The sequence below is a fragment of the Phyllostomus discolor genome, chromosome 4 (assembly GCF_004126475.2).
Source record: "Phyllostomus discolor isolate MPI-MPIP mPhyDis1 chromosome 4, mPhyDis1.pri.v3, whole genome shotgun sequence".
In the NCBI taxonomy this organism is placed as follows: domain Eukaryota; kingdom Metazoa; phylum Chordata; class Mammalia; order Chiroptera; family Phyllostomidae; genus Phyllostomus; species Phyllostomus discolor.
In genome coordinates, this window is record NC_040906.2 from 115,554,972 (window position 1) to 115,578,689 (window position 23,718).

General features: G+C 36.7%; 1 protein-coding gene across 6 annotated transcripts in view; it reads left to right on the top strand.

The window, feature by feature from the left end:
* The window catches only part of UBR2 (ubiquitin protein ligase E3 component n-recognin 2), a 112,887-nt gene that overhangs the window by 45,035 nt on the left and 44,134 nt on the right, over positions 1–23,718 (top strand). For 4 of the 6 annotated variants that reach the window (XR_004902976.1, XM_028508692.2, XM_036025031.1 and 1 more), the window contains 8 exons: positions 2,316–2,436; positions 3,894–4,001; positions 4,639–4,727; positions 5,821–5,919; positions 17,054–17,217; positions 17,309–17,408; positions 18,776–18,904; positions 21,913–22,096. Coding sequence is in view for 5 of the 6 variants with exons in the window: in XM_028508692.2 (XP_028364493.1) it covers positions 2,316–2,436; positions 3,894–4,001; positions 4,639–4,727; positions 5,821–5,919; positions 17,054–17,217; positions 17,309–17,408; positions 18,776–18,904; positions 21,913–22,096 (994 nt within the window). In the remaining variant the exon portion in view is untranslated. Of the gene's footprint in view, positions 1–2,315; positions 2,437–3,893; positions 4,002–4,638; positions 4,728–5,651; positions 5,751–5,820; positions 5,920–16,734; positions 16,883–17,053; positions 17,218–17,308; positions 17,409–18,775; positions 18,905–21,912; positions 22,097–23,718 lie in introns of those variants that run through there. The other 2 variants (XM_028508693.2, XM_036025033.1) reach the window with 2 other exon arrangements.

Consider the following 23,718-nt stretch of genomic DNA (forward strand, 5'->3'; position numbering starts at 1 on the left):
CTAGGGTTTATACCAAAAATGGAATTCCTGAGTTAATGTTAGGATATGAGTATTTGCAGCTTTATTACATTTTGCCAAGTTAGCCCCCAAAATGGTACTACCAACGTACATTCCCACCATGAGTATATGCGAGTTCCTATTTTTGAACAGCTTTGTCAAAACCATATATTGTTAAATTTTTAAATCTTTGCCAGTGTGATGTGGATGAATGGCATCTTGTGAGTTAAAATTTGCACTGCATTTATTACAGAGTATCTTATTTTATATTTATTGTGTTGATTATTTAAGTTTTTTGTGAAATTCCTGGTCATATCCTTTACCCATGTTGGATTGTCTTTTGTTTTTAAATTTGTTTGTAGGAAACTCTGAATTTTGGTCTTTTGTTGCAAATACCTTTGTCCAATATGAGACTGACTGTGTTTCTGGTTTCTCTCATTGAGCAAAAGCTTTAAATATTAATATAGCAAAATATATCTCTTATGATTTATACATTTTGTGTCATACTTAAGAAATTCTTCCTTGATATTTGGACATATTCAATAATAATGCATCAGAAACTGTTGTGCAATTATGTGAAAGAATATTCCCACTCCTAGTAACTGTTTCTTCAAGTATTTAGGGATAAAGAGACATGGTGCATATAACTTACCCTCAGTAGTTTGGTTTATTTTTTAAAGCATATGTATATATCTGTCTGTGTGTGGAGAAAGATAATGTGCAAATAACACAGCAGTTGGAGTGAAATGTTTACAGTAGATGAATCTGGGTGAAGGCAAGGGTTTTTTTCTTTTTCATTGTTGGTTTATAATTTTCATGTTCAACAGTGTTTAAATTTTTCCATTTTTAATAGTTAGTGTTTGTAATATCTGGTGGTGTTTGCATAGATACATTCATAATATAGAATAGATAGTCCAGAGATAGATTTTAATATAAGGAAAATCTAGAAAACCACAGGAACATTTTTGAGGGAGGAGGAGAGCTTCTTAACCAAGACTAGAACCCAAAGTGTTACAAAAGACATTTTTTTTGACTACATAGAAAAATTACATAGCAAAATATTCCATGAACAAAGTCAGAGAAACAGTAGATTTAGAAAAATTATTTCTAATGCATAGGGTAGACATTTAATGTTTATGGTAACAGATCTCAGAGACAACCAAGTAGGGAACAAATAACAAAATAGAAAAATGGTCATAAGACACAAAAAAGTAATCACAAGAGAGAAAATGTAGGTGATCGATATATGAAATGAGACTCAAACTCACTAGTAATCAGTATAATGACAGGGAGATGTCATACCCATCAGACTGGAGAAATTGCAGTGATAAAATACCTCGCTGGCAGAGATGCAGAGAGTAGGAATTCTCGTATAAAAGTAAATTGCTGTAGCGTTTTTGGAAAACAGTGTAGTAGCATCTGTTAAAGTTTTACTTCTGGTTATTTATCCCATAGAAATATAAGCACCAATAAGTGTGTGGACAAAGATGTTTGGTACTGCTTTTTTTGCAGTCACAGAAGATTGAAAACACAGGCAATATGAATGTCCTTCACTAGAGGATGTTTGAAAAAATCCACACACAGAATATTATGAGACATTAACCCAAAATATCGTTTAACACAAAGATGCACAAGAGTATGTATAGTATCAATTTTTATAAATCGAAAAATAAATATCTCTTTTAATGTATACATATATAATATGTATAGATGAGAAAAGTCGCAAAGATGTGCTTTGTTAATGTGCATTGTGAAGGCGGGATTAAATGGGCAGGTGGAAAGTGATCTAAACAAAAATTAAGGGGGATACTGGTTAAATAAAAAAGTCTTGATAGCCTAACTAGACATTTCTGCAAAGACATACACGTTTCCAATAAGCACATGAAAGCATGCTCAACGTTACTGATCATTAGGGAAATGCAATAAAAAGTCCACCGTAAGATACTGCCTTGTACCCATTAGGATTGTTATTATAAACAAAATAAAAACAATAACACTGTAGCCCTTAATGATGTTACCCAGTGCGGGGCATTGCACCAAAAACTGGAAGGTCCCCAGCTCCATTTCAGATCCGGGCACATGCCTGGGTTGCAGGCCACGTCCCTTGTTGGGGGTGTGCTAGAGGCAGCTGATGGATGTTTCCCTCGCCCATCAATGTTTCTCTCCCTCTCTGTCTCCCTCCCATCCCCTCTCTAAAAATAAATATAATCTTTAAAAATAGTAATGATGATACTTTGTAGTTACATGAAATAAAAATACTCTTTTCTATAAAATATTCTTTTTAAGTTTGTTTTTTCATCCTGCCATTTCTTTTTAAGAGAAATACCAGTAGACAGACAAAGCCGCTTAAAGTTCAAGTTATGCATTCATCTATTGTCGCGCATCAGAATTTTGGTTTGAAACTTTTGTCTTGGCTGGGAAGCATTATTGGATATTCAGGTAGGTGCATAAAAGCTTATGCTACTTGACTATAAAATGAACTCATATGCCCTTGCAAAAACTGTTTTGGAAAAAATATCAAGTGGAATAACTTTTTGCTTTAATTTCATATTTTAGAATACCATCTTAGAATATTTTTATGCACAGAAAAAACCTATGTTTCTCACATTTTGACCCACAGGATTTTTTTAATATGCATACAAAGGGTTTTGTGTTCAGATAAATGCAGAATACATTGGGTTTTAACAATAATAAATGACTTTAACATGCTAATGAAATCTAAATCTAACAACTTGATAAAAGAATTTTTTTTTTTAATGGAGCGTCTGTGGAACTCTTCACTCAGCAAGCTGGAAAAGGCTGCTGTAAATAAAACCTAAGTGATGGTTAGCAGTTTAAAGAATGAAACACTAGTGTTGATATCTTTATTTTGACTCCTGCGACTCCTGGCTTCCAATAATTTGCAACTCTGAAAATTTGTGAATTTGAAGTTACTCATTTAGTTGTTTTGTTTTTCCATAGTATGCAAATTAGATAATCTTTTAAATGTAATGGTAACAGAATTAGAATCCTCATGTTCAATGCCAAAAATACAAATTGGTGTAAAATACTAAAGAGTAAAACAGGAATAGATCGAAGCTGTCTGCCATACTATACGTCAGGCAAGGGAGGTGGTTTGGATAAGTGGCGTTCTAATGTTTACATAAAGAAAATTTTTTTAAGTTTTGATGTTTTACATTGGGTGCCTCTATGCCAAGTATTTACTATAGTAAAAATTGCTCTGTTTTTTCCTGATTATTTTGTGTGCATAAGCTAAAAACTGATTTTAATTATAAATTATGAAAGCAAAATGTTAAAATTTTGGTTATGTTAATGCTTATATCAATATTTCAGCAACTTTTTTTTTTAAGTTTAGTATGTAGAGGATATAGGAATGGGTTTTCCAGGGCCTCTCACATAGTAGGTCCACACTGATAGTACCTAGTGACATTCTATTTAATGATGAACAACATTTGGCATGGCATTGATAAAAAGGACTGGTGTATGTTACAGCACTGAGGTCATGCCTTCTTTCCTATAAATGGTAGCACCATATTACACCTGTCAGTTTTTCTGTGATATGATTTAATTGGCATTGGTGTTTGAAGAACAGCATTTCAGTGGTTTTCGTATGCTTTGCTCTTCAAATTCTTTACAGTATATGATGTCATTGCCTTTCTGATAGACATATTTTGATGTTCTGGAATAAGAGTTGGTAAATAATGTAAGATTTGGAATTTTCTCCTTTTGATGCAAATGTTAATAAAATAGTTAATATGTTTACTTTTTCTGATAAATTTAACCCTTAATAAATCATGTAAAACTCCATAGATCCATTTGAACATTTCTACTAAAATGTCATTTTACTTTAATATTTGAAACTACTATTTCGTGACTGTGTGTCTTCCTGTTTCAAGATGGTCTTCGCCGAATTTTATGTCAAGTTGGTTTACAAGAAGGACCAGATGGCGAAAACTCTTCTCTTGTGGATAGATTGATGCTTAATGATTCCAAATTGTGGAAAGGTGAATCTCCTAACTACTTTCAAGGTATTGGGGAACCTACATAGGTAACTAGGATGTTCAAGTGGTTTTTTTGTTTTTGTTTTTGTTTTTTTTTAAGATTTTACATATTTATTTTTAGAGAATGGGTAAGGGGGGGGGAGAAAGAGAGAGAAACATCGATTTGTGAGAGATGCATCCATTGGTTGACTCATGCATGCTCCCAACCAGGGACCTGGCCCACAACCCAGGTATGTGCCCTGACCAGGAATTGAACTGGTGACCTTTCGGTTTGCAGGATGATGCCAGCCCACTGAGCCACACCAGTCAGGGCTGTTAAAGGTGTTTTGTTTTGTTTGTTTTATTTCATTTGGGAAGATAGTTTAATAAGTGTGATTTTAGAATTAGCACATGCAATCTTATTTTGGGGGGAACAGACTTTGGGGTCCATCACCCAAATTAAATAACCTTTATATATTTTTAGAAACTATGTTTAGAAAAAATTGATTTTTTAAGCAGATTATAAATATTTTATACTAAGGAACACATGTGGAGATTTGTTCTTGAGATTTAAAATAGAGTTGACCATGTAAAAACTTTGGGAATATAATTTTTAGCTTCTTTTTGTATCCTTATCTTACTCCCGCTCTTTTTGTCAAAGGCGCTAGGAGCGTGTATCATCAGTTGTTCATGAGCAGTCTGCTCATGGATTTGAAGTACAAGAAACTGTTTGCTGTGCGATTTGCAAAGGTGAGTAGTTTCTCAGATTTGAGGATGCACGGAGTAGTCAGGTTATGTACAGGGTACCTGCTGCCCGTCATTATATCCAGGCTTTGAAAAATAGCAGCTAACAGTGTGTTGGTTTTAAAGTCTAAGAGACTTCATAAATTACCTTTTTATCTTTTATCAGTAGAATAAAATTCAGTGAGGCTTTTCTTGTTCATCATCTGCCATGATAATATGAACATCCATCTCTACAGTGTATTGATATGAAATAATAAATGAAGAACTTAAACCTATCCATTGTGAGTTACAGTGTTATTTCTGTTAAAATTTAAACAAGGAAGAGATCATCTTAGTTGAAACAATAAGTATATATGGATGTGATTTAGCAGTCACAAACTAGATTGTTGATGTTGAATTGTGTTCCTCTCCCTTTAGTAGCATATGATTAAGTAGTTGGTTTTTTTATTATTATTCACCTATATTGGGAGTTATTAAGCAAGGAAGTGCGTAAGAATCATTTGGGGAGTTCTTTCAAAATACATGTGTTTGTGTCCTATTCTCAAACTGGCTGAAGCAGATTCACTCAGATTGGGGTTCAAGCACATGTACTGTGAAAGAGCCATCAGGTGATTCTGCTACGCACCCTGAAGTAATACACGTCTGGTTTCAGCAGTAACAGTGTAAAGCGCTGTGGGTGGCCCCACCGGTGTGTAATGATGTCCCAGGATTTTAGTAGCTGTTACCGCTTTCTGCTCATAAACTGCCATTTGTGACTGAACAGATCATCTAGTGAATTCATGTTTATACACAAGTTTATTTGGTAGAAATCGTCCTGGTTACCGTTCTTACAGTGTTAGTTCATTGACTCCTCCAGCGCTGACTTTTCGTTATAATCCTTAAACCTTTGGCCAATGTGGATTAGAGGTGAATCTCCCCCTTGTTGTTTAGAATTACCAGCAGTTGCAGAGAGATTTTATGGAGGATGATCACGAGCGAGCAGTGTCCGTGACTGCTCTGTCTGTCCAGTTCTTCACCGCACCTACTCTGGTGAGTAGTGCTTGCCTTTTCTTTGTAACTGATAGCTGGCACTCCTTGCCTTTTTTTGCCTTCTTAATAGAACTATGAGCGTTTGCAGAGTGATTATGTGACAGATGACCACGACAGAGAGTTTTCGGTCGCAGACCTCTCGGTTCAGATATTCACAGTTCCTTCACTTGTAAGTACTGAAAGACCAAGAAGAACTTTTTTGTTTCCATTACCAGAAGTGAAGCCTTAAAAAATAGAGAACTAAGATGTGTATATTCCTGAATAGAATGATATATTTTATTAATGGGTGATCAGATACCTTCATTCTGGAGGGGAAAAAGTCATTTTTTTTTGTCCTGGCCTGCAAACCAAAGGGTCATGGGTTCAATTCCCAGTCAGGGCACATAAGTAGTTTGTGGGCCAGGTCCCGAGTAGGGGGCGAGTGAGAGGCAACCACACATTGACGTTTCTCTCCCTCGCTTTCTCTCTCCCTTCCCCTCTGTTTACAAATAAGAAAAATAAAATCTCTTTTTTAAAAAGTTTATTTTAATCTGTACTATCTCATATTCTCCAAGGTTTTGAGCTGATGATTTAAAATTAAGCTGATTGGTTTAACAAATGTATCCATTAGAAACAGACAGCATATTGTATGTAATCTTAGACTTTGAGAAGTCCCTACCCCTAATGAGGGGAGGGGTAGCTAAGGCAATGGTATCATGATGGTTAGTCAGTCTTGCACTAAATTTCACTAGTTGCTCCAGAAGGTGTTACTGTTTTAGTACTATTCGGAAATTAAAATTGATTTAACTTATTTAACAAAACTTTGTTGAGCCCCTATTATTTCTTGGGCACAGTTCTGTGCTTTGGGAATACGGTGGTAAACAAAAGCAGGTGTGGTCCTGCCCTCACGGAACTTAGAATAGTGGGAAAGGCTCACCTGTGTGGTGGATTAAAGTTACGTGGAAACTGAAAAGCTTGTTTTGAGAGAGAATTAGAGATCTGACCTTTTCCCACAGTTCAGAAAAGGATTCGCTAAGGACCTTTAAGCAGGTTTAGGAAGGGAAGTCCCTGCAGAGGGATAGCACTTAGGAAAGTCCTGGAGTTGAAGAGTCCCAGAGCAGGGAGCACAAAACCAACACAGTTAAAGGTCCTGAGCGTGGAATGAAGTGAGACCAGAAACGTAGACAGGGGCCCAGCTGTATATTAAGGATATTCTACAGTAATTTTACTAGCCAGGTATATTTCCTAGATTTTTTTAATGACTTGGCTTCCCCCTACCCCCGACCCTGGACTACTTCTGTGCTTGAGGATATATTCTAGTACATTTGAAGCTGTCCGAAGTCTATTTATCCATTAATGAAATGTTATTATAGGCCAATTGAGGATTTCAGGTTTTGTCTTCCGAGCATGGGAAGACGTTGAAGGATTTTAAGTGGCAGTTATGCTATCACATTTGTGATTTTTTTTTTTTTAAAGATCACACTACTTGAGTATGGTGATTGTGGTGGGGAGAGGAGTAGGTGGAGGCAGAAGACGGTATGTGAGGGGGATAAATGGTAATGGAAAAAAATAAAATAAAAATGAGCTCTTAGCCTTGGCTGGTGTGGCTCAGTGGATTGAGTGTCAGCCTGTGAACCAAAGGGTCGCCAGTTCGATTCCCAGTCAAGGCACATGCCTGGGTTGCAGGCCAGGTCCCCCAATGAGGGACACTCAAGAGGCAACCACACATAGATGTTTCTCTCCCTCTCTTTCTCCTTCCCTTCCCCTCTCTCTCTAAAAATAAATAATATCTTTTTTTAAAAATGAACTATTACAAAAACGATCACACTGTTTGTAGATTGGAGAACAAATTGGTGAGGGCAAAAGTGAGTGTAGGGAGTCTAATTAGAAGCCAGGGCTAGGCAAGGACCAGACAGGAACTGATGGGAATTTGAGCCGTGATTGTGGCAGCAGATATGAGAGTCGTGAGAGATATTTGGGCAGTAAAACCTACAGAACCAGCCGAATGTTGAGTTTGAGAAATGTTGGGTTTGGTGAATGACTGGCTGTTGGGTGTGAGGGGAAAGTGTAAAGATGATCCCAGGTTTTGACTTGCATCTGAGAGGAAGTTGCGCCATTTGCGCTGGGAGTTTTGCTGAATGAAGAGGATTTGTGAAGAGGGAAAGGATGCTTCCAGTTCAGTCAGGGATAAGTTTGAGAACCTCTGAGACAATCCCACGTGTGTTCAGATCTGCACCTCTCTCCTTCATTTATCTTTTTGTCTATTTCCATGCCAGTACCCAGTTTAAATAATTCCAGTTAAACATTCCATTTTGTTAACTTAGCTCAGCGATTTTTAACCAGTGTGCTGTGACATCGGACCATTTAGTCAGGGACACTGACCTCTTTTCCCTTAGATTATCAAATTAATAAAAGGACAACAGCCAACACAACAATAGCAGTTTAGTGTGAATGATCAAAATTACACCTATTTTTTGTCAGATCAGCAAAAAATATATTTTTTGGTGTGCCACAAAATTTTGATGATTAGTTTATGTGTGCCATGAGATGAAAAAGGTTGAAAATTGCTGACTTTGACAGCTAAGTCTCCTTTCATTACTCTTTCCAAAAATTTAGTTATTCTCAGGGCTTTTTTTTTTATGAATTAATATCAGTTTGTCAGTTACCCCCTCCAAAAACCCTAGGATTTTCACTGAAAGGATACTGTATTTATATATATTTTGGAAAGAACTGGTATCTTTGTAATAGTGAGTATCCCCATCTGGGAACATAATTTGTCCTCATTTACACAGTGTTACTGGGTTGGCCAAATACTAAGTCCACTTAGTATTGTCTGCAAAATAAAAGACATATTTCATTTTCACCAATAACTTTATTGATTTGGGCATTTTGAGTATGTTAGCTAACTCCTGCTATTGGCTTCTAGTGGATAGAGGCCAGGGGTGCTGCTAAACATCTTCTAGTGTATAAGACAGCCCCACAGCAAAGAATTATTTGGCCAAAATGACAGTAGTATCGAGAATCTTGGCAAACCAGTTTTGCCACATTCGATCATCTCCATATACTGCGCACCTTTTTTTTTGTATTCCATTTGAGTTTTTACCTCTCTTGAAATAATAAAGTATAATTCACAATGCTGTGTATCTTTTTTCATCTTCAATGTTTAAGTGGCTGTACAAAAATTCACCAATTTTGATGTTTTTGTTTAATGCACTCTGATATGACAGCTTCCACAACACAATAACAAAATTGTTTAGAATGGAATTAAAGACAATTAAGCACTACTAGAGCCATCATACAGAAGAAAACAAATGAATTTTTTGACCAACCCAGTATTTTATGCTCCTAGGAAAAGCTTCATAGTTACCTTGTTATGGGTCTTACGCAGTTTAAAATTAAGTTTAAATGTTTTAGATTGTTTGGTGATGTACTAAATTATTCACATTTTCAATCTGGCTATGACTAGTTATGTAAGAAAACTGATTTTTACATGTTCATCTTGTATCTATCTGGTTCTCTAACATTTCTTCTAATACTTTGTGTTGATTTCTTGGAATTTCTAGTAATCTGCAAATAGTTTTGGGGGTTGTTGTTTTTTATATATATTTATTTTCAGAGAGGAGAAGAGAGGGAGAGAAACATCAATGTGTGGTTTTCTCTGGGGACCTGGCCCCCAACCCAGGTCTCTGCCCAGACTGGGAATTGAACCGGCAACTCTTTGGTTCATAGGCTGTCACTCAATCCATTGAGCCACACCAGCCAGGACAGGTTTTTTCCTAATATTTCAATTTTTTATTTTTGTTTCTTGTATGACTCCTTTAGGAACACTAAAAAAATAGCATATGTATTCATTTATTGGAAAAATTTAGCACCTTTATTAAGTAGGTACCATTTTGGGCTCTAGAGATAAATACACAATAAACAAAACAGACAAAAGTCCCTGTTCCCATGGAATGTATCATCTGATTGGGGAAAGATAAACAGTTGCCTATTCTTTATTATAAACCTAGTGTTAAGTGCTGCAAAGTAGCAAAGCAGGTTAAGGGAGTAGGAAGTAACAGTGGAGGAGTCATATTTTATACAAAGTTACCGGGTGAGGCCTGCAGAGAGGTGGTGTTTGAACAGAGACCTGAAGGAAATGAGAGAGTGTGTAGCGTGCCTGTCGGGTGGAAGGGCCTCCTAGGGAGAGGGAACAGCAAGTACAGGAGTTCTAAGATGAATGTGCACCTGGCGTTTTGGAAGAAAGAATCAAAACAAGCTAGTATTGCCAAAGTGAGTGGGGAGAAGGGTCCATGAGTTTGGGGGTAGGGGAAGGTAGGAGTTGGCAGTGCCGGCCTTGAAACCCCATTCTAACAACTTACATCTTTTATCTTTAAAAAAAGGTAGAAAGGGAGAAATAATAAGAACAGAAGTTAATAAAACAAAGTAAATATACAAAAGAAAAACCGACACAATCAAAAGTTGGTGCTCTTAAAAAGCCAGGGAAAAGAGGATAGATGTCTACTAAGAATAATAGGTAAAACAGAACATTTTAACTTTAAACAAAACTATAGATTTTACAGATATTGAATAGAGAATAAGGTAATACTAGGACCAACTTAATAACATTAGAAATTTGGATGAAATGAAAAGAAATTCCTAAGATAAAACACAAGTTATTAAAAGAGAAATAAATATAAAATTGAAAATTTTAATTAGTGTAAAAATCTCATAAAGAAATCCCCAGGCCCAAATGGCTGCACTGGGAAATTCTTTTAAATATTTGAGAAAGAAATAACATCTGCCTTACATAAGTTTCCTCAGAAGACAGAAAGAAAATATATAATGCTTGCCAATTTAATTGAGTCCTCTGTAATCTTGATACCAAAACCCAACAAGGCAATTACAAGAACAGAAAATTACCATCTAATTACCACAAATGAGGTCACACAAATCAAATCAAACCAAAAGGACAATATATCACAACCAAGTTTGGTTTATTTCTCTAAGAATAGTGTAACATTTGAAAAAAATCAACTGGCATCATTCACCTTATTAACAGACATAAAGGAAGGGGAAAATTAAATGCTTTTCCTGAAGTCATGAAAATTAAACACTTATTCATGATTTAAGACAAAGAATATCTCATAGTAAACTCGGAGGGAAAGGAAACTTCTTTTCGTCTGATACAGTATTTAAAACCAAAACAAAAAGTAAACCCCAGAGCAAACATTCTCTGTAATGGTGAAATATTAAAAGCTTTTCCCCTGAAATCAGGAATGAGAGAAATTTTTACTTTTATTCACCACATAGTAACTGCATTTCTTTTTTTTTGTTATTTCTTGAGATAAATCTTTAAATCATTGACTTTCAGCCTTTCTTTTCTGATAAGTGCATTTAGGGCTCAAGTTTCCATCTGAACAAACTCTTTAGCTGTGTCCCACAATTTTATGTCATATTTTTATTATTCAGTTAATGAAACTAAATATCTTTGTGGTTTCTTCTTTAGCTCATTTTTTCTCTGTGATTATACTTCTTAAAAGTATATTGCTAAATTTCCTCTTGTTTTTTTAAATTGTATTTTTTCCATTACCATTTAACCCCCTTATACCTCCCTCCCCTTGTATATTGCTAAATTTCAAAACATTTGGGTATTTTCTTACTATTTTTTAATGAATTTCTAGCTTAATTTCACTGTACCCAGAGAACATACTCTGATTTTAGTCCTTTGGAAATTTGTTGAAACTTGGCTTTATGGCCCAGAATGTTGTCAGTTTTGGTATATATTCATTGCACACTTGAAAGGTAATGTATGTTCTCTCATTACTGGGCTCAGTATTTATTATGTATGTCACTTAGGTCAAGTTTGTTTATTTTCATGTGTAAGTCTTTTATATACTTAAATAATTTTTTGTCTACTTGTTCTATGAGCTGTGCAAGCATGTTAAGTCTCACACAGTGATTGTTGATTTTTTCTCCTTTTACTTCTTTAAGTTTTTACTTCCTATTCTTAAAGCTGTATGATTGAATGCATACAAATTTAGAATGATACTTCCCAAATTAAGCCTTTTGTCATTATGAATTATCTCATAAGATTTCTGCACATTTAATACAACTACCTATGTGTTTGTCTGTATATTTACCACCTTACGATTTTTTTCTGTTTGACTCGCCTGTTTTATTTCTTTTTCTCTCCTTTTTTACCTTTTGGGTTAAATATTTATTATTTCATTTTTCCTCTATATTAACTTGTTAGTTGGACATTTCACTTAATACTTCTAAGGGTTACTCTAGAGCAGTTTTACTCAAAGTATCAGTTATGAAAATATACTCAGTTTGTACCAGAATGTTAAACAACATACTACTTACTACCTTCAGCAAAAATCTCACCATGGGGGAAAAAAAAAGTCAGCTGAACAGAACTGTTGTGAATAGTTGGTTTTACCTTCCTGTGCAAACTTTTCGTGGCAACTGGAACCAGCAGTTTCCAGGCTGTTGGTCTGTGGACCAGAGGAGTGCCCTGAGGTTGTGCCGTGCACCCTTGACTTATGCAGTGGAGCACCAGGTTGCAGCCTCTCAAGAGTGGAAGTCGAGGCTCTTCCTCTGCCTTTGTGGGCATTGGTGGGGATGGAGCCACAGAATGTTCTATGGTGGCTGCCCAGACCAGAGTTTTCTTCTGTTAGGTTATTCCTTTCCTAGGGCTAGAGGCCAAGCTTTCATTTGGGCTTTTCTTTTTTTTTTTTTTTTTTTAAGCCTGTACCCATTGGCATTTGCCGGTTGCCAGCTTCTTCAGCTCCAAATCTGGGATATATGCAGTGAAAACAAACAAACAACTTTACCATTGTCTCTCCTTGGGTTCCGGGGTTCCTGGCCAGTGTGCCTTCTTCTCTCCACCTTTCAGAGTCTTCTGGTGTTCCTTTTGCATATAACATCCAAAGTTTTTAGTTGGACATAGTGGGGAGACTAGAGAAAAGTATGTCTACTCTTCCCTGAACACTGAGGTGAAAGTCCCTTTTTTTCCCCCCTCCCGACAAAATAGGTTCCAGTTTTCTGGAGAAACTCTTTTCCTCAATTTCTTGAATATATAAATCATAGCTATTTTGAAGTTGTTTGATAATGCCATTATCGATAATATGTAGTTCTGTTTCTATTGTTTGATTTCATTTTTTGTCATTTGGTCTGCCTAACAACTTTTTATTGACATTTGTCTTAATCTCAGCAGTTTTACTACGATTTACCTAGTTGTGGTTTTCTTTATATATATAGATATTGGAATTTGTAGATATTAAATCTCTAGGCTGGTGCCTTCACCAGTTTTGGAAATTTTGAGCCACTCTCTCTTCAAATGTGGTTTCTCCCCCACTCTCTCTTTCTCGCTCTCTCTCATTGCCTTTTTTTTTTCTTTTTTTCTTTTTAATTATTTTTAGGGAGGGAGAAAGAAGGAGAGAAACATTAATCAGCTGCCTTCTACACCTGCTCCAACCAGGGACCAGGACTAAGCCCGTAACCCAGGCATGTGCCCTGAATAGGAGTCAAACTGGCAACCTTTGCTTTGTGTGGCAATGCCCAGCCCACCTGAGCCACTGTGGTCAGGGCTTCATTGCCTTTAATAGAACATTGTTTATTAAACGATCATATATACCGCATTATGTCTTCCGAGAAGTTTCCCCTAATGTTGTTAGGCAGATAGAATAAGACCGATCACCTTAATTGAGTAAGGAATTGACATGACTCAAGGTTGTTTTGGCAAGACTCTCTCTCACCCTGGCCGGGTGGCTCAGTTAGGTGGTGCATCATCCCACACACCAAAATGTTGCAGGGCCAGTCCCCTGTTAGGGCACATATCTAGGTTGTGGGTTCAGCCCCTGGTCGAGGCACATGCAAAAGACAACTAATCGATGTTACTCTCTCTCTTTTTCCCTCTCTCTAAAACAAAAAAAAAGCTTTTCCTTGGGGTGAGGATTAACAAAAGACTGTCTTCAGATTCATCCTCACCCCTGGTACATAACCTTTTAAGGGTCCCCCAGTTTGGAGCCTGGAGTGTTCACTAGAGTTCCTCACTTCTGTAGGGTCCTGAACTCAAGTCTTGTTTACTCAGTAAGAGTGCCACATCACTGCTTTCTGCTCTCTGTTCTTAGACATCTGTTTTGCATAGCTTCAGAATTTTGCAGATGTCTTAAGGGGAGAACTGGAAGAAAGTTGGACTTGGTTTCCACCCTTTTGTTCTTTCTAAAATCTCAACAGGGTTTTTTTTTTTTTTTTCCAATTCTTGGCAGCTCTGTCACGCTCCTTGGATCTTTAATCCCATCTTGCCCCACTCCCAGAAGAGCCAGATGCTGCTGGAAAAGTAGTTGCAGGAGGATGGCTCACCTTTATCTGCCGTCGCCTTTCTCCATGGTTTTATTGCCTCAAATCCTTGGTGCCTCAGTAGCTCTCTAATAATTCCAAACTTTTTTTAAATTGACCTTTTCTAGTTCTTGTTAGACATGATGGTCAGCTTCAGCCCACTCCATCATGCCTAGAAGCCAGAGAGTACATTTATAGTTTCTTGAAAAAGCACCATTATTAATTGTTATGCACATCCCTGGTTAAAGGTAATTTTCCTTATGTATTAGTGAAATGTTTTATAGCAGTGATAGAATCCCATTTATTGCTATCTTTTGAATCATAATTACCTTATAGTTAACACATCTTTACTTATAAATAGTTGGGTCAAGCCCTGGCAGGTGTGGCTCAGTGTATTGAGCCCCATCCTGCAAACTAAAACATCACAGGTTCAAATCCCAGTCAGGGCACATGCCTGGGTTGTGGGCCAAGTCCCTGGCTGGGGTGTGTGAGAGGCAACCGACTGAGGCGATGGATGTATCTCTCGTGCAACAGCGTTCTCCTCCTCCTTTCTCCCTCCCTTCCCATCTCTCTAAATAAATAAAATCTTTAAGTAGTTTTGTCATGAACTGGTGCTAATAATTCAAGTGATTCGAGTATCTTACTTTTATTAAATGTGCCCGCATTATAGTTAGTGTTACCCCTGTATGCTGTCATGTTGAGTTGCTCTAAAACTCTGTGCACTGGCCATTATTACTCTGAAGTTTTTCAGAGTCTTTAGGAGGCATTTGGCCCATGTTGACTAAGCAGTTACATATGTAATGAGCCTTGCAACACAAAATCGAATAGGAATTACATAAAATGAATACAAACTATAATTAAGGTAAATAGCAGTAGTGTTTTTAAAGCAAAGTTAATTGTTAGCATAAAAATAAGTACTTTTTAGGGTGAGTGATAAGAAGTGCTAGAAGTATATAATGTTAGATATTTTAACGTTGAAAAGTTAGCAACAATCTAGGCATGAGGTGATAAAGCCAAGCACTTTTATTTTTCTTTTCTGTTGTAACCCTGGAAAATATATGCTTTCTTTAGTTATCTTTTTAGAAGTAGAAATGCCTGAATAACTTTCCTATTTTAATGGGACATTACTCATGGGCCACCCTATTGATTTTTCACTTAGCACCCATTAAAGACAGTGAGAGTCCAATCCAGAACTATCTAGTGGATGAACCGTCTCTTCACATGCATTTGAAACTGAAATTACTAGTCACTGCGTTGGTTAGTGAGATGTACGTTCCACCAATATTAAGTTGTCACTGCACCAAACTTCCTTTTACTGCCTGTTTCAAGTCTAGTAAGAGGGCTCTACAGAGTTTTTCCTTAGGTTAGTGAAATTGCATTATACTCAACTTCTTCCTCAAATCAACTAATAGAGCACACAAATCACCTGTCAACACCTCCCCTCCTTCCAACTTGACCTTAGTCTTCACTGTCTAGGAAAATTAACAGCTGTAATCCTGTTGACTTTTGAGCTTCTTGGGGGCCTAAGTCCTAGCAATGTGGTGATAATTTTAAGAGTTTTTCGAAAATAACTACATAGATTTTCTCCTTATCTGTTAACCTTAGAATTTAATCTCTATGTTAGAATATAACTTAACTATATTCTTAGACTTAACCTTTTGCATTTTTTGGTCATGCATTGTGATGCAGCTTTGTGAATTGCTAACAAACCTGACATTGACTGATGTAAGACCTAGTTAAGTAGTCACCTAGCACCAGTAACCACTTGGAACCTAGTTAGGATATATAAGTGGGGGACAACCCATGATCTTTTGTATCAGAGTAGTAGTGTGGTATTCAAAGTTCTAACTGTACTGTGGAGAAAAAAAAAGGAACTGCAAATTGTTAAGAAATAATGTTCAACTTCATTCATAAGATATGTAAATTAAAACCATCAGAATGGTAAAGGCCAAAATGTTTGAAATTTGTGTTGTGTTATTGAGGGCATGAGGGGAAAAATACCCATTGCAGATGACATACACATTGGTGAGCTTCCTTTAGGAGACTGTTGGTGACATCAGTCAGAATTTATGATGTACATATACTTTAACCCAGTAACTTTACTTATAGGAAATTATGAATATTCTTCCAACTGTACAGAGTAGATATTTGTTACAAAGCCTTTGGTAATAACATAAGACTGGGAAAAAACCCAAATGTCTCACCTCTCTAAGGGCCTGGCTAAGTAAGGCATGTTAGAAAAGAATATATCAACTGGGGAAAAAAATTGCAAAACAGTGTTCATAATATGCTATTCTTTGGGAGTGGGGAAGGTAGATATAATTGTTCATATCCATACTTTTACCTACTTAACCGATATATTATAAATCTAAATACATATATATATGTATATACATGTTTTTTACATACATATACCATTTCTGAAAGAATATGCAAGAAAACTGCTAAGAGATTGCCTTTGTGAGGAGGACCTCAGAAACTAGAACTTATTTTTTACCTTTTTTTTGCATCCTTTATATAATTTGTTTATTCAAAAAAACATAGATGTGTATATCTATACTTAGAAACAAAAACTAAATCTCAGCTAGGACAATTGAGGAAATACAGTTTTATACTGAATTCTACAGAATCTGTGATATAAACCTCTGGATACTAGAGTAATTATACCATACCATTATAGGTGTCTAAATGTCTCAGTTAAGGAAAATTTGCAGCCTGATTCAGACCCCCACTCTGAATTGTCTTTGAATAATGAGCCTTGGATCTGTCTTCTAACATTCTGGCATCTTTCTCCGTGATATAATTGTTGCTTCATACAAGTGGCAGTTGGAGTAAGTAATTGTTATTTAGAACTACACAGTAATGCATTAATGATGTTATACTGTAGTTGTGTTGAAAAGCTTTAAACCAAAAGTTCTAACCAATGTTGGTGACTATTTTTTAGCTTCCTAAGAAATAGGTTTTGATTAGCATATGTACTCTCATACACTTTATTCTAGGCTCGGATGCTCATTACGGAAGAAAACCTGCTGACCATTATCATTAAGACTTTTATGGATCATTTGAGACATCGAGATGCCCAGGGCAGATTTCAGTTTGAACGGTATACTGCTTTACAAGCCTTCAAATTTAGGAGAGTTCAGAGCCTTATTTTAGACCTCAAGTAAGCTTTTGTTTTTAATTATCAAACCAGTTTCAACTTGTAAAATGTCATTGTTTATTCATATATTCATTCCTGTTTTTCTCTTGCTCAGGTATGTGTTGATTAGCAAACCAACTGAGTGGTCAGATGGTCTAAGGCAGAAGTTCCTAGAAGGATTTGATGCCTTTTTGGAATTACTGAAATGCATGCAGGTATGTATGAATTGACACATTATAAAAGAGAAATACTCACTTTACTTTTGCTTTTCTTCCTTTCTTTTTTTGATTTTTGTTGTTGTTGTTCATTGAACTGCACACCTGTCTGTCCATGCATTTATTTCATTTGGGGAGCATTTCCAAAAGAATCATTTGGATGGCTACAGTTTGGACCAAGAAGCTCCTCTTTCATTGGAAACTTTAAAAAAGGCATAGAATGAATGAAATCCCAACAAAAGTTCTGGCATCTACTATTTTTTTGTATTTGGTTTTTGTTTCGGTCACCATTAACAGTCTTTTTTTGAGGATTGAAAGTTTATTATTTTTAATATGCTTATGTAGACCTTTTCTCAGTTATTTAAGAAACTATGTTTAAAGATTTAAAAAATGTTTCCATATTTCCTTTTTTGTGTATGTGTTATAATTTTATAATACAGTATAGAACTTTTCTTCCTCTGTTTAATTCTTTCTTTTGGAAGCAACCCATATACAAAATAGAATCTAGAAGCAGAAACCAATCGACATATTTAACGAGTTTTAACTATAAGAAGATAGATAACATCTCAGTAAATCTAAGAAGTGCCATTATGGTTCCTTTAGTAACTATCTAACTTTTCTTAAGAAAGGAATAAGCAAAGTTGATCTACTGTTTATAGAAAATATTCTAGTTCTGTGGTAGGTGTTTAATTTATAATAATACTTCTGTGATTTGTAGAGGGTTTTTCTTGTATCTGTAGAAATAATATCTACTTCGGTCATTTTGAATAAAATATATTTATAAGTTCAATATTTTAAAAGCCTGTCAGATTTCTTCTAATAATTTTCCTATACATGACATACCTAAAAAGACATTTAAAATATTTCAGTGAAGTGTTCATTTTATTATTTAAAAGATATAGAAGATTGCCTCTAAAATAATTTGGTGTATACTTCACAAGGATTTTTAATGTGTATTTTAGAGACTGTTAGATAAACATGTAATTTAAGAAGTTGGACTTCTCATACTACTACTCGAAACTTCCTATTAAGTCTTCTACTGTGTTTTATATTTTTGTAATCAATATGTATTTCTTCTACATTATTTTTTAGGTTTTCATGCAAGAGAACAAGTATAATTTTTTAAAAGAATTTATTGATTTATTTTTAGAGAGGGAGAAAGAAAGGGAGAAAAGTATCAATGTGTGGTTGCCTCTCACGTGGCCCCCACTGGGGACCTGATCCGCAACCCAGGCATGTACCCTGACTGGGAATCGAACTGGCGACACTTTGGTTCACAGCCCGCACTCAATCCACTGAGCTACGCCAGCCAGGGCTTAGAACAAATATAATTTTAATTCATTTAAAATCTTTTCACTTTCTTTAAGGGAATGGATCCAATTACACGTCAGGTTGGACAGCATATTGAAATGGAACCAGAGTGGGAAGCAGCCTTCACTTTGCAAATGAAATTAACACACGTTATTTCAATGATGCAGGACTGGTGTGCTTTAGATGTAAGTTTCTTCTAGATGAGGGGTGGGGAATAAATAGATTTTTAAGTAAATTTTGAGGAGCTTGGAGAGGGTAATGGTGATTGATACCTAGCTTATAAAACAGCATATTTTCCTTTTTCCCACATTCATTTGATAAGTTAAAATTTTAAACTTTTTAAAAAACTTGGAAAATATATACAAGAGGAAATGATCTAAACTCTCCTCCTCTTATGTTACTCTCTTTATTTTTTCATAATCCTATCTAGATTTTGAGCATATAAAAAGACTAGTCTCTAAATCTATCCAAAAATAGTTTTACTATTGGTATATTTCCTGTGTCTTAAAATGATTTTGTCCTTGTTTTGGCTATAATGTCTAGATAGAGCCTGTTTCGTTTAAGTTGGGAGGTCAGAGAAAGTTTTCATCAGATCTGAACTGTGTCATAGTTACTAATCAAAGAGAAAAGAATATTCTTGACCTAAGGACAGTGGACTCAGACTCTGTGATGAGGAGTGTGGTTGCTAGGGGAGCTGTGAGAGGCTCTGGTTGGATGCAGAGGTTGAAGGTGGAGAAGTGGACAGGGGCCTGACTTTGCAGGGCGTTGAAGGCCATGAAAGGAAGTTTGGATTTTATTCTTTTTTTTAAATATATTTTATTGATTATGCTATTACAGTTGTCCCATTACCCCTCTTCATTCCCTTCCACCCTGCACACCCTCTCCCACCCACATTCCCCACTTTAGTTCATGTCCATGTATCATAAGTTCTTTAGCTTCTACATTTCCCATACTATTCTTGCCCTCCCCCTGTCTATTTTCTACCTACTGTCAATGCTGCTTATTCTCTGTACCTTTTCCCCCTCTCTCCTCCTCCCACTCCCCTGTTGCTAACCTTCCATGTGATCTCCATTTCTGTGGTTCTGTTCCTGTTGTAGTTGTTTGCTTAGTTTCTTTTTGTTTTTGTTTCAGGTGTGGTGGTTAATGTGAGTTTGCTGTCATTTTACTGTACATGTTTTTATATTCTTTTTCTTAGATAAGTCCCTTTAACATTTCATATAATAAGGGGTTGGTGATGATGAACTCCCTCAACTTGACCTTATCTGAGAAGCCCTTTATCTGCCCTTCCATTCTAAATGAAAGCTTTGCTGGATAGAGCAATCTTGGACGTAGGTCCTTGCCTTTCATGACTTGGAATAGTTCTTTCCAGCCCCTTCTTGCCTGTAAGGTCTCTTTTGAGAAATCAGCTGACAGTCTTAATGGGAACTGCTTTGTGGGTTACTGTCTCCTTATCTCTTGCTGCTTCTAGGATTCTCTACTTCATTTTAATCTTGGCTAATGTAATTATGATGTGCCTTGGTGTGTTCCTTGTTGGGTCCAACTTCTTTGGGATTCTGTGAGCTTCCTGGACTTCGTGGAAGTCTATTTCCTTTTCCAGAATGGGGAAGTTCTCCTTTATTATTTGTTCAAATACGTGTTCAATCTGTTGCTTTTCCTCTTCCCCTTCTGGTACCCCTATAATTCAGATGTTGGGACATTTAAAGATGTCCTGGAGGTTCCTAAGCCTATCCTCATTTTTTTGAATTCTCATTTCTCCATTCTTTTCTGTTTGGTTGTTTGTTTCTTCCTTCTGGTCCACTCTATTGTTTTGAGTCCCAGTTTCCTTCCCATCACTATTGGTTCCCTGTGCATTTTCCTTCATTTCTCTTATTGTAGCCTTCATTTGTTCATCTAATTTGCAACCCAAATCAACCAATTCTGTGAGCATCTTGATCACCAGTGCTTTGAACTGTGCATCTAATAGGTTGGCTCTCTCGGTCGCTTAAAAGTATTGGTTGCAGAGCTTTCACTTCTGTTTGAGCCATCTTCCCTCCCGCCTCATTGGTCTGGTCTCGCCTGTTAGGTATGAGGGGCAGAGCCTTAGGTGTTCACCATGGCGGGGCACCCCAGTCGCTGGCTTGTGACGTGGTATGTGGGGAAAGGGTCTGAGAGGGAACAATGGCACTTGCTTCACTCCCCGTGGGACCTCAGTCCCTTTCACCGCTTCCCCCCCCAGCAAACTGGTCCCCTCAGTGCCAATTCCCATGTGGGTGGGCTTATGCACCCTGTGGGGCTGTCCAAGGACCTCTCCTATGAGGCTGGGAGTCTCTCCCTGCGCTTCAACACCACAGGTGTTTTCAGTCAGTGCCCCGAGGCTCTATTTCCCAGTGCTGGGATCCTGGGTTGCGTGCAGTGCCTTGCTTCACAATCACTGCCTTGCTGGGTCTGCCAGCTGCCGCTTGCGCATTCAGGGTCCACCCACTGCGGTCTTGCGCGTCCTGGATGCTTACACGCCTGGTCCCAATGCTCTCTGCTCTCCGCACAGCGACCCTCGCCTGGCTGCCCCACTCTTCCCCTCCTACCGGTCTGGATGAACCTGTCTATTTTAACTCCTTGGTTGTCTGACTTCCATACAGTTCAATTTTCTGTCAGTTCTGGTTGTTATTCTGTTTCTAAATTGTTGTTGTCCCTATCTTGGTTGTGCAAGAAGGCACAGTGTGTCTACCTATGCCTCCATCTTGGCCGGAAGTTTGAACTTTATTCTAATTGAAGTGGGACACCACTGGAAACTACAAAGCAGAAGAGGGGCGTGGTCCAGTTTATACTTTTTAGAAAATTACTCTGTGGAGATTGGATGGAGGGCAGCAAGAGTAAAAGCAGGGAATTTAATAGATGTTGGCTTTCCTTTCAGTTGCTGGAGATAAGTGGCCAGGTTTGAGAGAGATTTAGAAGATGAAATTGACAGCCTGGTAATGATAGATTAGACAGTGGGGAATGAGGGGAAGGCATGATTTCTAGATTTCCACAATTGTACAGAGATGTCATTTGCCGAGACAGGGTACTGGGAGACGAACCAAGTTGGGAAGGGAAGATTGGGTTTGATTTTGCCCGTATTAGTGTTTGAGGTAATTACTCGTTGTCAAGTGTGAGGTGCTCATTTGGTGTTACAGAAACCCAGCCTTTTGAGTAACTTACAGAAAACCCTCTTTTTTAGGAGAAAGTGCTAATTGAAGCTTATAAGAAATGCCTTGCTGTGTTGACGCAATGTCATGGTGGTTTTACTGACGGTGAACAGCCAATCACATTAAGCATTTGTGGACATTCAGTGGAAACTATCAGATACTGTGTTTCTCAAGAGAAAGTCAGCATTCACCTCCCAGTTTCTCGCTTACTTGCAGGTAAAGCATCCTCCCTGCCAAAAAAAAAACCCCTAAAATATCTTTTAAATTGTTGTCTGTGATTGATATTTATTGAAATATCTACTACACTAGTCTGAGAGTTTTACATGCATTTAACTTACCGAACCATCACATCAGTCTGTGAGGTAGGTATTATTAAGTTGACTTCACATATGGGAAGAATGAGACAGAGGTGATTTGCTTAGTTGTCACACAGCAAGAAAGAGTCAGAGTAGGAACTTGGAGGTAATTTGGCACCAGAAGCCATGTTTATAGTAATTATACCGTGCTTCTTCAGTGCAGGTATCATGTTTTACTGTTTAACTCACCCCAGCTTCAAAGTCAGGTATTACAATTCAAATCGGTATCACTTAAGTGATTGCTAACAAATTGAAACCACCCTAGATTTTCTCTCATATAAGCTGTTTCTTAATCACTTATTAATAACCTTTTTAAGCAGCAGGTCAAGAGTGAGTACCAAATTGGAGAAAGAGTTTTTTCATCATAAATATTTGATTTACAAACCATTTACATTGGGTTAGCCAAAAAGTTCATTTGTTTTTTTTCCATAAATGGCTTTAGTAGCACTTACTTGTCTTTAACTTCATTTGAAACAATTAGATTGTATTGTGGCAGTTGTCACATCAGCATAAATTTTTAAAATACTTGCAAAAATTGGTAAATTTTTGGGTAGCCATTTTAATATTGAAGATGGAAGAAAATACACATTTTCGGTGTATTTTGCTTTATTATTTTAAGAAAGGTAAAAACGCAACTGAAACACAAAAAAAGATTTTAGCAGTGTATGAAAAGGTGCTGTGACTGCTCAAATGTGTCAGTAGTAGTTTGTGAAGTTTCATGCTAGAGATTTCTCGCTGGATGATGTTCCATAGTCGGATAGACTGTTTGAAATTGATGTTGATCAAATTGAGACATTGAGAACCATAAACATTATACCACGTGGGAGACAGCCGACATACTCAAAATATCCAAGTCAATAAAGTTATTTGTGAAAATGAAAAATGTGTCTTTTTATTTTACGGAAAAAAACCATATGGACTTTTTGGCCAACCCAATACATGGTAGAATATTTGAGGGTGCCACTTTGCAGCAGCCAAAAACTGAACATGTACTTTTTCCTCTCTGCAGATTCGTTTTAATACACTTCCTTCCATATTTCTTGATTGCAGGAATTCTTGTCTTACTCATGTAAAACTTATTGTTCCCTTTAGTTCCAGAGTAGAAAGCAAAAGTTCTAAAGTTTGATATTTTTACTCATTGAAGACTGATTTCTTAAGTGTGTAGCTTGGTAACATTATGATATGAAAGTGATTGTGTGTGTGTGTGTGTGTGTGTGTAAAGATTGTGGATAATTGGTATTATTTCTTCCTTAAATGTTTGGTAAAATTGACCAGTGAAACCATATGGATGTGATTTCTTTACTTTTTGGAAGGTTTTAAATTATCGATTTAATTTCTTTAATAGACATAAGCCATTTCTGGTTATCCGTTTCTTCTTGTGAGTTTGGTAATTTTCATTTTTTAAGAAATTGGTCCATTTCATCTGAATTATCAAACTTGAGAGCCTAGAGTTGTTCATAGTACTCCTTTTTTATCTTCATA